Below are 17,014 nucleotides of genomic sequence, written 5' to 3' on the forward strand. Positions count from 1 at the left end.
CAACCAGAGTAATCTTTATTTTTGTGTGTATGTATGTATGTATGTATGTATGTATGTATGTATGTATGTATTTTGAGTCACACCCAGCATTGCTCAAGGGCTTTTCTAGCTCTATGCTTGGGTCCACATGTAGTCCAGGTGATTTAACCAGGGGTCACCTGCAAGGCAAGCACCTTACCTCCTGAACTCTCTCTCTAGCCCTATTAGATTGATCTTTTAAATTTGCAGATCACGTGGCACTTCTCACTTTAAAACCCTGCAATGGGTACTAAAGAAGATATAATGAGTGTGTGTGAGGCTCTGAGTTCGAGCCCTAGTTTCACGGGGTGGGGATGGGGTGGGGGCATACCCTATTACCATGAGGAGTGACTCTGTGAAAAAAATAAAAACATCCATAAAACCTTCTAATGACTTTGCATTCCCTGCTCAGGAACTCCCGCCGTCTCACATAGTGAGAACTGCTCTGCACAGCCAGGCTTTTCCTACAGTTTGGTTCCTGCATAAGTTTTCTCCTTGAGCTTGGGACCTCACCCCACTTGGCTTCAGCAGGTCCACCACAGTCTCTGCCTCTCCATGTCCTTCTTGCTGTATAAAGGACCTCCCCATCTTGCTTCTCCATCATCACTCTCTTCTATCACTCTATCACTTTTTTCATTGCCAACTATGACTTCTTTATCTTTATTGTTTCTTTCCGACCTTTTCTTCTTACCTAGGACTTAAGTGTCCTTGGGCCATCAGCTTCACTTCTTCCTCTACTGTCATGTGCCTCAGAACTGGGTTTCAGTGCCACTCCAGGGAGAGGATATCCCACCTCATCACCTTTATGGCTTCCTGTCCAGACCCCACTCAGTCCTTCTCTTCTAGAAACTTGGATATTGTCCAATTGGCATACAGTGTACATGATTGGTTTTCCAGCCTCCCTCCCTCCCTCCCTCCTTCCCTTCCTTCCTTCCTTCTTTCCTTCCTTCCTTCCTTCCTTCCTTCCTTCCTTCCTTCCTTCCTTCCTTCCTTCCTTCCTTCCTTCCTTCCTCCCTCCCTCCCTCCCCCCTTCCTTCCTTCCTTCCTTCCTCCCTCCCTCCCTCCCTCCCTCCCTCCTTCCCTTCCTTCCTTCCTTCTTTCCTTCCTTCTTCCTTCCTTCCTTCCTTCCTTCCTTCCTTCCTTCCTTCCTTCCTTCCTTCCTTCCTTCCTTCCTTCCTTCCTTCCTCCCTTCCTTCCTTCCTCCCTTCCTTCCTTCCTTCCCTCCTTCCTCCCTTCCTCCCTCCTTCCCTCCCTTCCTTCTTTCCCTCCCTCTCTCCCTTCCTTCCTCCCTAGTTCGTTCCCTCCCTCCCTCCCTCCCTCCCTCCCTCCCTCCCTCCCTTCCTTCCTTCCTTCCTTCCTTCCTTCCTTCCTTCCTTCCTTCCTTCCTTCCTTCCTTCCTTCCTTCCTTCCTTTCTTCTTTCCCCACACTCAGCAGTGCTCAGTGGTTACACCTGGCTCTGAGCTCAGAAATTGCTCCTGGCATGTTCAAGGGACTCTATGGGATACTGGGGATAGAACCTGGGTCCATCCTGGGTCAGCCGCATGCAAGACAAAGGCCCTGCTGCTGTGCTATCGCTCCAAACTTCCATGGTTTCATTTTTCTCCATAGTAATCACATTCTTATTAGCTCCTTTATGATTACACTCCTCACCTCTGTCTTCCTTGTATGATCCTGGTGATCCCTTATGTGACTGTCACGACACATTTCAAAATCCTCTTTTAGTTACTCAGCCCAGTCTCAGAGTCATCAAAATATATAGCTTTTCTCCAGCTGTGAAGTTGAGTTGCCAAGACCTCAAAGAAACTTGGGTGAAGAAAAGGGAACCTTAAAAAGGTGGTTTAAAATAAAATCAGTCAGGAAAAGCTTCATTGTTTTTATTGTTAAAAATTGGATGTATGGGCCCGGAGAGATAGCACAGTGGCGTTTGCCTTGCAAGCAGCCGATCCAAGACCAAAGGTGGTTGGTTCGAATCCCGGCGTCCCATATGGTTCCCCGTGCCTGCCAGGAGCTATTTCTGAGCAGACAGCCAGGAGTAACCCCTGAGCAACACTGGGTGTGGCCCAAAAACAAAAAAAAAAAAAAAAAATTGGATGTATGCACCTGAAGTAAAAGAAGAAAATGCCAAAAGTTAATGTAAAGAGGCCTGGCTGGAAAGATATTACAGAAGTTAAAGCACTTGCCTCCATCATGAAGCAGACTCTGGTTTGAGTCCTGGGATCACACGGTCCCCATAAGGTGTGACTCCCAAAAGAAGACAAATAGAATGAAAATAACAACAGGAAAGATTATGAAAAGGAAAAGAATCCTCCCATTTTTCTCTAGCTTCACATGCTTTGCCAGTATCACACACCTTGTTTTCTTACGGGCTTTTCTCACTTCAAACATACCACGTGCAGTTTTTCCTAGTGGTAAAAGTCATCCCAAGCCAGTTTTCAATGGGTGAAGAGTGTTTTATTTCCTGGATGTACCATGAACGAAACAAATTTGTTCTTGGGCAGCCTCTTACTGTTAAAACCAACTCATTCAGTTCCTGTCCTTCCCCCTTTCTTTCTTTTACAGCCAATGTTCTAGAAAATACCATGTTCTTGTCCCTTCCATTCTCCTTTGTCATGAGAGTGTGAGTCACTGTCTTCCTGGGGTGTTAGTCTATAATTTGTCCTGGATGCGGATCTGTTGTGACTATCTACCTACATCATGTTTCTCTTTGCGGCAATGACTGCTGTTTTCCGCGCAGTTCTGTGGTTACAAAAACAAGTGTCATGCAGCCACTCTTGTTTCCTGAGTGCATTGCTCACATATGCTCGTTCTGCTTTCCTGTCTTCCAGAGGACACTGGTCTCCAAGAACACACCACCATAAACAAAGTTCTCTGAACACCTGCTGATTGACAGCCTGGTGTATTTTTATTAAAAGGGCTATTCACTTGCTATTCTGACACTTGTGGTAACCTTGAGCTTTGACCCTATTTGAAGACTTTTAAAATGGCAGACAGTAAGGAAATCAAGGTGACATAGTTACTTGTGAGTCTTAGGTTGGGTGATGCAATGTGAAGTAATAATCATATCGTTATATACCTATTAGATCTATATTGAGATGGTGAAGAATGGTGTTAAGTGCCTTGGTTTCTGATACTGCTCCCTTTCTCCAATGGTTTGGTTCTGGCAGGGCAGAAGTTGCTGAAGGGAATTGGTACTGAACCTGAGGGGAGCCCTGGGTGGTGGTTCTTGACTTATCTGTATTTTAAGTGTTTTCAAGTCAAAGCTCGAAGCTTGCCCTGATTTCTGGCTAGGCCATTATGAAATGATTATTAGAATCTTCTTTAGCTAAAAACAAAGAGGTACATGGTTGCTATACTGGGTTGGATGGTCTCTGAAAGGAGGCACCAGATTGGGTCTCCAGGGAGATGACTGTGTGGAGACAAGCAGTTACTCCCCTGAAATGCCTTGGGGGCTAAACTGGTTATAGACCGTATATATATATATATATATATATATATATATATATATATATATATATATATTGTTATACAGATGGTAGGAGAAAGCAGTACTGAGATTCAAGTGCTCAAGTCGCTAAGCTAAATTAGCTTTAGGCTAAGTGAACCTAAAAAGCCAGTATTCTGAGTCTGCTTCCATGCCTCTACCATGTACAGTCAGTCCCTTGAACATGTCTTGGGGTCACTCCTGAACACTGCAAAGTGTGGCCCCAACCCCGCCTGAAGATCCATTTCTTGCCCCCACCCATAACTCATATTGTTACCAGTGTCATAGACTCTTTTTGTGCATGAGCATACATTTTCTTTTTTTACTCTCCATTACTTAGTTATGCCAAAGGCTATGAAGAGTTTTATTTTTGTTAATCTCTGATCCCACCAAAAGGGCACTTCAGGCCAGTGTAATAGAGTGAGTAAGCGAAGTAACTAAACGGCAAATCATTGCCGGAAAGTAGTCATTATTTCATAAATGTTTGTTTAGTTCTATGCTGTCCCCAGGACTGTCAGTGGAATTCACTAATTAATGTGATATTATTTTCCTCCACTTAAGGACTGAAAGTGGCTCATCTCTGGCATATATATGGTAGCTCCACATGAAGGAATTTATTTTTTTAATTATCATAACATGGTAATTTAGCAGTTTGTTCACAATACAGTCATTTTAGCCTTTAAATGCTTAAACACCAATCCTGTCACCTGTGTGACTTATCTCTTCAACAGTGTCCCCTGTATCCCACTTACCACCATAGCCTGCCTCCTTTCGAAGACAAACAGATTTACTCATGAGGGGATATCTTACAGGTGAATTATACAATGAGTTGTGGAGTGAGAGATAATATGACCCCCCCACTTAATACCTCGGGGATGTGAAGTCAATGAAGGACAGAGGCTGGCAGGATGGATAGCTGGACAGGTGTCAGACCTGATATGTCTATGGTCACCTGGTTGTATATGTTGCCATGCAGATGTCCTGGTTTTGACCAAAACTGCTCTGAGGCCTAACCATTGTCCCTGAAGGCCTTTGAAATGACACTCCTTAATAGTCAGACACTCTTCAAATTCAACAGTTCACCTATGTCTACATCAGTGTTACTCAAAGTATGGTCAACTAATAGGTGCCAACTGATCGGTACAAACACTGAGAATAAGAGTTTAGACATTTCTAGAGCAGGTTGACTTAGCAACCATGTTCAAGTGCATAAATACTGGATTGTTTTGTTTGAATAGGATCGAAACCCATTAGGGTTTTGTGGGATTTTCTCATGTGGATGAGGCTCATGTCGGACTGAGGCCGCACTGTGAACTGGTCATGCACAAATGGTCATGCAGAGAAAATCAAGCAAACAATATTGGACAATCTGCTCCTTCATAGCTGAAGTTGGAGGAGCAGTGAATATGAGTCCCATAGTCAAGAACTTAAAGAAATCTGATCTATTTATCACACTTAGTTTCATTCCAAGTGTCTCCTAGAAATATTATTTTCCATATTTTTAATATTATTTCTATATTCCAAATAATAAAATACACATTATGCATGATTTAGAAACCTATCATTGTAGATGATGTTTTGTTTTGTTGATCTGTCAGTCTGTCCTAACTTCTTAGCTTTTCTATTGGTATCCGTTGCTACTTTTTCCTATTATGAACAGTGCACCTGTAAATATTTTTGTACACATTAGGTTTTTTTTTTCCTCTTTTCCTTTTGGTTCCTGAAATCTGTTCTTCAAGGGAAGAAGCTGTGTCAGAGGTTCTGGTTTTATTGCCTCTAGCCAGAACTGTGGAGGTAGATATATAAATTTTTGCTGGAAATTTATGTCTGGTTTAAAATATTATTTTGCCAGTTTTGTAGGCATGAACTTAGATTTTAAGATTAAAAAAAGTTAAAGACAGATGGTCTGGGTAGGCATTGCAAGTATAAAATAATAATATCGGTACCACTTAAAAAAAGTTATAAATTGGAGCTGGAGTCATAGTAGAGCAAGTTGAATGCTTGACTTGCATGTACCCAACCTGGATTCGATTCCTGGCATCTCATCTGGTTTGCCTTTTTTTGTTTGTTTGTTTATTTGGATTTTGGATTTTTGGGTCACACCAGCGGTGCTCAGGGGTTACTCCTGGGTCTGCGCTCAGAAGTTGCTCCTGGCAGGCATGGGGGCCACATGGGACGCTGGGATTCGAACTACCCTCTGTTCGAATCTGTTGCATGCAAGGCAAACGCCCTACTGCTGTGCTATATCTCCAGCCTTCATTTGGCTTGCTGAGCCCAATAGGAGTGATTTTAAGTGCAGAATCAGGAAAATCCCCTGAGTAATGTTGGGTGTGGTCCGTCCCAAAACAAAAACAATTGTACAAAAAAAAAGGATACAAAAAAATTGTATCTTTTTTGACTTGTCAGACTGTGTGTGTGAGGGGTCACTCTCTACTTGCTGAAAATGTGGGCCTGTTGGTTCACTGTTGGGTCTGGTGTTCCACTACTGAGGTACACCAGGGCCACTCCAATGGGACCTGGGGACTAAGTGATGTCAGGGACTGAATGAGGGACCTTACACACACCGAGCATGTATTCTACCCTTCTCTGGTCTCGTGTGATTTTTTTTTAATGTACTCTTACTTTAGGAGATAGTGTGAATATGTTAATTTGATTTTAATATTTTTATAGTTAAAATAAAAGTCTTTGTTTTAATTAGTTCCTGGGCCCCTTGGGTCTGCCCCTGTTGTGTTGCTTGGAGATTGTTCAAGCAGTAGTTTGGGACAATGTGTTGCCAGGAATTGAACCTGGGCCTTCTGTAGGTAGATCATGTACACTGGCCCTTTAAGCTATTTCTCTAGGCCAGAAATGATCTCTCTCTGTTTCTCTGTCTCTGTCTCTCTGTCTCTGTCTCTCTCTTGCTCTCTATCTTTCTGTTTTTGGATCTGGGGCCATGCCAGGTTTATTCAATTAAATATTGAATTATTTAATTCTGTGCTTGGGAGTTTCTCTTTATTTTTTTTCCATAGGTAGCCCCCCCTTCATTATCTAACATGCATGCCAAAAGGGGTCTGATTTTATTTTATTTTTTTATATGTCTTGATCTTTATTATTTTTAAATTAATATCTTTATTTAAACACCTTGATTACAAACATGATTCTGGTTGGGAGTTTCTCTTAGCAGTGCTCAAGGTACCATGTGGTGCCAGGACTGAACTAGGGTCTGCTGCACACAATGCCTTACTTCCTATACTATTTTTCTGGTCTCTGGGCTTTTCATTTTTGATTTTTTAAATCTTATATAAATTGAACCTGAATGCTGGCTTTGTATCTTTTTTTTTTATCAAGTTTTACATTATTTATTTCTATACACTACACTTTATATATCTTTCTCTGTTATGATATTGTTGAGTTTCTGTATATTTTCTTGACCAGAAATAACTTCCCAACCTTCATAACTGGGATAAATAGATATTTCTCTCTCCTTTTTGCATTCGTGCTCTCCCCTGATTAAAAAATATATACATATATATTTAAAAAAATTTTGGAGCCATATCTGGTGATGCTTAAGGTTTACTCCTGGATCTACACTCAGGAATTACTCCTGGTGGTGTTTAGGGTACTATGTAGAGTGCTGGGGGAACAAACCAGGTCAACCACGTACAAAGCAAGAGTCTTACTTCTAGTACTGTTTCTTGCTTGATTTCTCTCTTTTTTTCAAATGTACTTATTTATTTATTTTTATTTATTTACTCATTTATTTATGGCTTAGCTCAGGGCTTATTCTTGAATCACTCTTGGTGGTGTGTGTGGGATCATATGTGTAGGGGGATTGAACCTGGAGTGACGGCATGCAAGGCAAGCTCCTACATTCTGTACTATCTCTTGGGCCCACAAATGGCATTTCTTTCTTTCTTTCTTTCTTTCTTTTTTTTTTCTTTTTGTTTTTGGATCACACCTGACAGTGCTCAGGGGCTACTTTTGGTTCTGCACTAGGGATCACTCCTGTCAGGCTCAGTGAATCATAAGGGCTTCTAGGGATCCTGCCTAGGCCTACCATGTGCAAGGCAAGCACCCTTTCCACTTTACTATCTCTCCAGCCCCACAAATTGCCATTTCTTAAATAAAACTTTGCATTATCTCTCTGGCCCCTTTAAAACTTATGCTTTAAATCTATCAGGATCTATCTCTGGATCCATCTGAACAAAGATAAGACTGGTTAATTTTCTTATATACTGATTTCTAACTCTGTATCAAAATTTATTATTAATGACCTTTCTCCCATTTTTATGATTCCTTTGTTTGACATGTATTTAGCAGTGATGAAAGAATGGTTCTATTTTTGGACTCTACATTCTGCTACTATTCCATTTTTAAAAGTTTAGTCCCAAACATATGAATTTTCTTTGTTATTGACAACAATTCAGTAATGCACATTTGCTATCTTTTTTTGAGAAAAGCTGACCTTGGATTCTAACTTCCTCTTCTTCTAGTACATGATTCACTGTGAATTGATCACTAATTTGCCAGATTCCTTACCTGCACTTTTGGACATTTGAAGACAGATACTTTGTGTGCTGTCTGGGGTTAGTAGATGGTTGATGAAAGGACAAGGATAAAGATTTGAAATCTAATATGAGTCAGTTACTTTGGCCTTCATGCCAGGCTCTAACACATCCTCACATTCTCTGCTTTGGTCAGCGAGGAATTGGAGGAAATTTATCAACCTGACTCAACATCATTAGTGAAGGAAGCCTTTCAGAACACATGTATTAAGTATTAGCTTGGTGTGTGCAAGGAAGTGTGTTTATGTCAATATTGTTCATGCCAATATTAAGTATGAACAAGAGGGAAGAAAGTATAGGCTAGGGTGATTATTCTCTAGGGGGCACATTTAAAGCTCCCTGAGCAGAGCCAAGAGTAAGTCCTGATATGTGTAAGCCCTATATTTGTGTTTCAAGAGGAAACCACTCAAGTTCAGATCTTCTGGCTACAAATGTCTTATTTTTCCCAATAAATCTATTGGTTTGGATTTTTTTTTTTAGATAAGGGTGGTTTGGGCAACACCTGATGGTGCTCAGGGCTTACTCCTGGTGGTGCATGGGAGACTATGTAGGTGCGAGGGACTGAACCCTGGTTAGTTTTATGCAAAGCAAACATTTTTTTTTTTTTTTTGGTTTTTGGGCCACACCCTGGGACGCTCAGGGGTTACTCCTGGCTATGCGCTCAGAAGTTGCTCCTGGCTTCTTGGGGGACCATATGGGACGCCGGGGGATTGAACCGCGGTCCGACCTAGGCTAGCGCAGGCAAGGCAGGCACCTTACCTCCAGCGCCACCGCCCGGCCCCTTTTTTTTTTTTTTTTTTTTTTTTTTTTTTTGGTTTTTGGGTCACACCCGGTGATGCTCAGGGGTTACTCCTGGCTGTCTGCTCAGAAATAGCTCCTGGCAGCACGGGGGACCATATGGGACACCGGGATTCGAACCAACCACCTTTGGTCCTGGATCGGCTGCTTGCAAGGCAAAAGCCGCTGTGCTATCTCTCCGGGCCCAAAAGCAAACATTTTACCCTATGTTCAGCCCCATTGGTTTTAATTCTTTTGGATTTAATTGCAATTAATTGGAAATAGAATAGCTAATTTTATATATTGTAATATGTGGTACTCAATTTAATGGACCAGCTACTATGATAATGCAGTATTTTTCTAAGAGATAATCACTATAAAAAAGAACATGTTTATTAAAAGAGTTTTCTTAAAAATTTTATGTGATCTATTGATCAAGTCAGTGTGCTGTGCTGTTTCTAGTTGAAACATTTTTCTAATTTTATTTAAACAAATTTACTTACTAGGAAAAAGCCATTTGAAAGCTCAAGATGTGGACAATATAATCCTGAAATTTTTGGATGCTAGTTTAAAGTTAAGCTTAAACTTTTTATTTTATGAAATTATATTAAAATGTGGCACAGGAAGAGAAATAGGCTCAAATTGAACTCTGTCTGACACTGCGAAGTTGTGAACACGGACAAATGATTTATCCTAAGTTTAAATTTTAAAACAGTAAAGTGGGAATGATGCACTTGCCATTTGTTATGGCCAGAAATAATATACACAATACAGCTGACATATATCTGACAGGTTCTGACATATATCTGACAGGTGTACTTATTAAGTTGTTTAAGTTATTAATGAATCCCATCAAAGATCCTTTTCCTTCCAGAACACTGTCTTGGAAGAACCTTGTTTATTTCTGAAGGCTGTTTGGCTTCTCACCTGATCAGGAGACTGTATGTGTGTGTGTGTGTGTGTGTGTGTGTGTGTGTGTGTGTGCTGGGGAGGGAAAAAGAGGCAGGGGGAGCTCACCTTGGGGTAGGAGCTGCCTCTGGGTGGCTGTGATTCTGTAGGAGGGTGGTTGCAAGAGACTTTCCAACCAGGTGGCCTTTTTTTCTGCATCCTTTACCCTGTGTCTCTTTCCCTTTTTTCTCATTGGTTTGGCTAATGTTGTTGCCTGTATTTTTCTTCTAGAATTCTGAAGGTGGACTCTATGTATGCATGAACACATTTTTGGCCTTTGGAAGAGAACATGTGGAAAGACATTTTCGAAAAACAGGACAGAGTGTATACATGCATCTGAAGAGACACGTGCGAGAGGTGAGGTACACTATTGGAAAACTGCCCATGAGATCTTCCTTATAACATTGAATTAAAATAATTTAAAAAATGTTGACACCTTGATATATAAAGTTGTTTACAATAGGGTTTCAGGTATACAATCTCCCAACCTCTTATCCCACCACCCTTGTGATGTGACATTGTTTTAGTGTGGTTTGTCACATGGATATGAGAATATGAGAAACAAAACAGCATTCTTGGAAGAAATTCAGTGATTTTATGAAACATTTGCTTTTTTTATTTTTTGCATTGCCAGAGTTAGGGTTAGGGTTGGGGTTAGGCCAATGTTTAGTTAGGGGTCACATGTGCAACTGTTCTATCACTAAACCCTGGTATCCTTGGCCCTATTGTTTTATTTTTTCCAAGTGCTGAAGGTACTGTGGTTTGGGGCCACTACCAAACTCCCAAGTACTACTTTTGCTGGGTCATACAGGCCCGAAGTTTAGGTCTTTGGTCAGTGGTGGAGGGTGGGGCCTGGAAGGTGGGACCCATGTTAGGCTTGTATTCAACTACTTGCACTAACTTCCTGGTTTATTACCAAATCTTATTATTTATATTTTTAAAATTTCCTTTTTTCTTAATTTTTGATTGGAGTGAGAAAGACATGGGGTTGACTGATTGAAAAAGAAAATTAAGTCCAAAAGTACAGAAAAATACAGAAAATAATACCAGTAGCATGAATGGAATTAAAAAAAACCCTCAAATATGAAACATTAAGATAGTTTTTCTTGGGCTGGAGAGATTGCTTGGAAGTAAGACATTTGCCTTGCTTGCAGAAGGTCAGTGGTTTGAATCCCGGCATCCCATATGGTCCCCTGAGCCTGCCAGGAGCAATTTCTGAGCAGAGAGCCAGGAGTAACCCCTAAGCGCTGCCGGGTGTGATCCAAAAAAAAAAAAAAGTTTTTCTTTAGATTTTAAATATTTATTTACTTTTAAATTAAGCATCATGAATTTACAACACTTTAAAGAGTAGAGTTTATAAAAGGGTATTTAGTGGTCCAAATTTAGAAATTTTATTTTTAGAGAGAAGTTTCATTAATGATTCAAGTTCTGGGGCCGGAGCAATAGCACAGCAGGTAGGGCGTTTGCCTTGCACAGGGCTAACCCAGGTTTGATTTCATGCATCCCATATGGTCCCCTGAACCTGCCAGGAGTGATTTCTGAGCACAAAACCAGGAGTAACCCATGGGCGCTACAAGGGGTGGCCCCAAAACAAAACAAAAACAAACAAAATAGTTCAAGTTTTTTTAAGCTCCTAATTAAATACTGTGAATTACTTATCATTCCTATGCATGTCATATTGTATATAATATGTATGTATATGTATATAATATATATGTACTCCTGGCTTACTCCTGGCCCTATGTTTATTGCTGGTGGAACTTAGAGGATTAAATGAATATGAGGTACCTGGAATTGAGCCTGGGTCAGTTGTGTGTAAGTCAAGCATCTTACCCACTGTGTTCTTTCCCTGCCCCTATATATTTTTTATGTATGGCATTCATGAACAATACATAGTTTGTTTTTGTGTATTCTAAAGATGTAGCTAAATATTGTTTTGTTGGTATCTATGTTCCTGTAGCTAGCTCTCTCTTTCCACATTGGTTTTGAAATTTATCCATCTTTCCATTTATCTGGAATTTATTTTATTTTATTTTATTTTTTGGATTTTTGGGGGGCCACACCCAGTGAAGCTCAGGGATTACTCCTGGATATGCACTCAGAAATCGCCCCTGGCTTGGGGGACAATATGGGACGCCGGGGGATCGAACCGCGGTCCATCCTAGGCCAGCACGTGCAAGGCCAGATGCCTTACATCCTGTGCCACTGCTCCGGCCCTGTGGAATTTATTTTAATAGTTTTCTGATATTATCTCTTAAGGATAAAATAACTATTATTTTATCTTCCTATTATTGAACTTTTAGAACTTTTTCATTTTGCTTCTATAAGCAATGCAGAAATAAACTCCTAGAAATCTATGTGCATGATTCCTTTAGGAAATAGATATGTCTAGAAGTAGTAATGCAGGCTAATGTGTTTACTTACCTCCCTTTTCACTAAATATTGCCAAATTTATACTCCTGTTTGCAGTAATTATGAATCTTTTGATTCACCACACCCTCACTGACCAGACTTCTTCTGATTTGGCCATTCTCAAGGTTGTGGAGCTGTGTATATTTGTCATTATTTTCTATGAGAATTAAAATTTGTTTTTCTGTGTTTATTCTCATTATTTCTGGTTTTATCTTCTCTGATTCATCTATCTATAGTTTCAGCCTGTTCTCTATACGTGTACCTTCTTCTAAAAAGTTCAATTTCTACATTCTGGATACCAAAAATTTATCTGTTAGAGGCAGATTTTCTTATGGGTTATAACATCATTTTGTATTTTAACCTCATTTATTGAATGTACTTTGTAGAATAGATTTTTTTGGGCGGGGGGATGGGAGGGATGTAACTCCAGGGTTTTATGCCAGAGCCTGTGATTTAACACCAAGATACACCCCCAGTCTCAGACATTATTTTTCTATTTGTTTTCTTTTTTGCAAATTTAATTTTTGAGTTTTTTAGGGGGTCTATGTCTAGTGGTATTCAGTGGGTACTCTTAGCTCTGTGCTCAGGGTGACTCACTCCTGCCACTGCTCAAAGATTAGAACTCGGTCAGCAGCATGTAAGACAAGCTTCTTACCCCTTTTATTATCTCTGACTCCCATATTTTTAGAGTAACTCTCAGTCCACATCAGGGTGGAAGCTCTAGGAGGACTGTAATTTTTGTTTGTTTTGTTCACTGCTGTGTCATCAGCACCTTCATGTGGTGTAATATTAATTGCTTTCTAATATTTAGTGAATGACTATTCAACACAACATTACTTGACATCACTTTTATGCCCTTCAGTGGTTCTTTGTAATTTCAGTAATGGAATTTATTTTTTGTTAACTATTTTTACATTATTTCATTTTTTTTTAATTTTTGTTTTTGGGGCCATACCAGAGATACTCTGGGATTATTCCTGACTGAACTCAGGGATCACTTCTGGTGGGTTTAGGGAACCATACATGGTGCTAGGGTTGGTCAAACTTGGGTTAACTACGTGCAAGGCAAGCACCCTATCCACTGTTCTCTCTCCAGCCACTGTTAGTTATATTTAGATGTCATGTGCTTTGCAATTTATGTGCTTTGTGTGTGTGTGTGTTGCCACACTGTGAGACAGACACTCTATCACTGAGCCACATCATCCTGGTTTTAATTTCTTTGTGTTTGTTTGATTTCTGGATCCATATCCAGCAATGTTCAGGATTACTCTTGGCTTGGCACTTAGGGATTACTCCTGGCCATACTTGGGATATCATATGGGATGCTGAGCTTGAACCTGAGTCAGCTGTATGCAAGGCAAGCACCTTACATGCTGTAGTATTGCTCCAGCCCCTGTTCTTAATTTTTGATGGTGCTGGGAGGGCATGTTATTACTTTTCAAATGTTAACTATTTATTTAGCAGTGCTGTTCAACTTCCATTTCTGTTCTAATTGCAGATTGCCTTAGATGTTCTTAATAGTCAATACTGATTTGAGTTTCTTCTAATCTCTCACTAGTACAGAGCATCTCAAAATTTTCTTTTGAGAAACATTTTCCGCAAAGAACTTTTATGGGGCCCTATATATAGATGTTTATAAAATAGCTGTATATACAAAATACACACTAATAAGAAACCATAAAGGAATTTATTAAAAAAATTTTTGTTAGGTTTTTGGGTCACATTCAGTGTCACTCAGGGGTTACTCCTGGCTCTGTGCTCATAAATCACTCCTGGCAGACTCAGGGGACCATATGGGAAGTTGGGATTCGAACCACCGTCTATCCTGAATCGACTGCATGCAAAGCAAACGCCCTACTGCTGTGCTATCTCTCCAGCCCTAAACTTTTCTTTAAAATTTTACATGAACCCATGTTACTGGCCATAGTTTAAGAAGCTGGGCCCTAGCCTACTAACAACAATGTGTAGTGTGTTAAATTCTGACAAAGAAAAGATCCTAAAGACAATGAGGAACAGGAGGAAAGAAGAAAGGAGGGCCAGGGTCAAAAATGTCATGGACCTAGGATATAGTATAATTAATATAATGTTGACCTAATAGCATAGCATTTGCATTTTCTGTACTGTTTAGTAATCACTGTGGTTCTATGAAGTATGCTTTGTTTCACATGTTAAGTGATGAAAATTTAGTGGAGCAAGACCCACTCACTGACTTGTGCAGGTCCCAAAGCTGGCGGTAGGCTGATGGATTCCCATTTTGTAGAATTAGCTCTGAAAATTACAACTCTCTTTTACTTTCAGACCATAATCTCTTCTACACTGAGCTCAGTCCTTCAAGGGATCCTTATTTAGATCTGTTGTTTCTGGAATACTAGAGTCTTACCCAGGCAGCCATTCACTGTCTTTTGGCATCCATTTTCTTGTCATTAATAAAACCAACTGTTCAGGAGCTGCTTGTCCTGTCTACTTATCTCTCCTCTAGAGCTCCACCTAGTCTATCCACTAGCATTATCCTCACCTCTACCTCTCCTGCTCCCATTATGGGATCTCTTGCAAGCCTTTCCTACCTCATCATTTCCAGAAAATGGTGGGACTCAGACTTTACAGAGAAACCAGGGCAGTTTCTACTAAGAAATAGGAACCACATCTGGGTCTGTTACATGAATTACAAACCTCTCTGACCCATGACAACTTCTTTAAACGTATTTCTGTTCTTTTTCTTTTTTTGGGGGGGGGGCCACATCAAGGAATGCTCAGGGGTTACTCCTAGCACTACACTCAGGAATTACTCCTGGTAGTGTTTCAGGAGACTGTATGGGATGATGGGGTTCAAACCTAAGGCTTATGGTCACCAAACCTCTTCTATCCACTTGCCCTTCTCGCCCTGTTGGTTAGTTGAAACCACCACTTGTCAGGGTCCACTTAGCTCTACACAAAGTGGAAAAATTTTAGGCTTTGTTTTATCTGGCTTTTGGAAAGTCTTTGAACTAGTTTCCCTTTTCAGAATTGCTTCTCCCCTGCTTGCTCTGACACCAGCTTTTCATGGCTTCCCTCCCGCTTTTCCCACAAGCTTGCCTGCTTCTTTTCTTTCATTTATGGCTTCAAAAGCAGTATTTCCTCTGTTGCCATTTGCCATCCTGCTCATGCTCGCTGTGCCACCTACACTCTTATTAAATTATTGTCTCTGAGCCGATGACTTCTCAATGACTTTCTCTCCAGAGCTGACGATTTGACCTCAGAATGCTTCCTTTACTTAGAGGACCTTGTGGGTGTGCTCAAAGTGCCATGATGGATGACTTCTTTCTCAGCATTGACCTTTGTCTTGAATTCCTGAGATCTGCTGTGCTTGGGATTCTGATTTCAATTCCTTGGCTGTTGAGAATCATAGTGTATGATCCAATCCTTCCAAATAGCACTGGAGTTCATTTTGTCCTTTCCATGGTAGTTCCTGTCTGAGTGCTCTCCCTTCTATGTTTTGGGGCTACACCAAGTGGTGCTTAGGGATCACTCCTAGCTCTGTGCTCAGGAATTATTCCTGGTGGTGCTCAGGAGACAACATGGGATGCAAATACCCTGCCAACTATGCTATCACTTCGGCCCCTATGCTCCCCTTTTAAAGGGATTGATGCTGGAGTAACTTGAGTGCTTCTTTTTTTTTCTCCAAACTTGCCATCCAGCTTGTGCATTGCAATCCTAATGTTATCTTTCTGGATGTACATATTGACATGCTGGTAGCTAAAGATGAAAATATGATCACCCTTTGTTGAAGAATGGAGTCCTTTCTTTTCACACACACTCTCTCTCTCTCTCTCTTGTCTTTCTATTTTGTATGTGATTACAGGTTCTCCTCGATCTGGTTCTTAAAGCCTTTGTAATCTTCCATCTTATTTCACCAGCTTTGTTCTCCAGTCATAGCAGGCCACTTTCTGGAGCACATGCTTTTGTACTGTTGTTTCCACCTTGAATGCCCTACTTTTTTTATCCCTCCCACCTTTATATTTTTGCCTGTTGTACTTCCTGTGGTCAGGATATCCATCCATCACTTTTCTGGCAGAACATCTATCTGTCACCATCCATCATCTGTCTGTCTTTTATCTGTTCATCCATCATTCATCATCCACTCATCCATTGATCCATTTATTTGTCCATTCAATCATCCATCAATGAAATTCATAGTGCCTTGCGGTAGGTGCCAGTCCTGCCCATAAACTCACTCCCAGAAGAATAAAGAATTATTTCCTCTTTGTAATATGTGTTCATTTTTTCCTCATCTCTTTCTTTCCCTCTCCCTCTCCCTCCCCCCTCTCTCTTTTGTTTTTGTGCCACACTCAGTGGTACTCAGAAGTTATACCTGGCTCTGTACTCAGGAGTTACTTCTGGCTGTGCTTGGAGGACATATGGGATGCTAGGAATCAAATTTGGTTTGGCTGTGTGCAAGGCTATTGTGTTATCACTCTGACTCCCCTTCATATCTCTCTTACCAATCCACCAATCTACTATTGTGCACTGTTTGCATGTATGTTAAACCCTCATTTTGCTCCTTGGGAAATGGGTGTGTCTTCATTTTGAAGCCTGAGCATTGCCAGCCCAGAGCCAGGTCTGTGGCACTCAGGACATCCATTTTGTGAATTGAAGAGTTGGTTTCTCAAGTCATGCTGATAGAATGACAAAGAAACCAAGATTATTGTATTTGGAAAAATCTAGCTTCCCCTGAAGGGAAGTAGTACTAACCCATGTCTAAAGCATGAATCTCACCACTGGGTTCTTGCAGGTATTCATACTCTCCTCTTCTTCTACTATCATTTGGGAGTGAAGGGGAGAGTGTCTGCAACACTT

The 17,014-nt window shown here is 40.6% G+C and overlaps 1 protein-coding gene across 1 annotated transcript in view; it reads left to right on the forward strand.

Annotated features, from left to right (window-relative positions):
• The window catches only part of USP13 (ubiquitin specific peptidase 13), a 164,864-nt gene that overhangs the window by 41,417 nt on the left and 106,433 nt on the right, over positions 1-17,014 (forward strand). The window contains exon 2 of the mRNA XM_049775829.1: positions 10,001-10,126. Coding sequence (XP_049631786.1) covers positions 10,001-10,126 — 126 coding nt within the window. The remainder of the gene's footprint in view (positions 1-10,000; positions 10,127-17,014) is intronic.

This window comes from Suncus etruscus, chromosome 6 (genome assembly GCF_024139225.1).
Source record: "Suncus etruscus isolate mSunEtr1 chromosome 6, mSunEtr1.pri.cur, whole genome shotgun sequence".
Taxonomy (NCBI): domain Eukaryota; kingdom Metazoa; phylum Chordata; class Mammalia; order Eulipotyphla; family Soricidae; genus Suncus; species Suncus etruscus.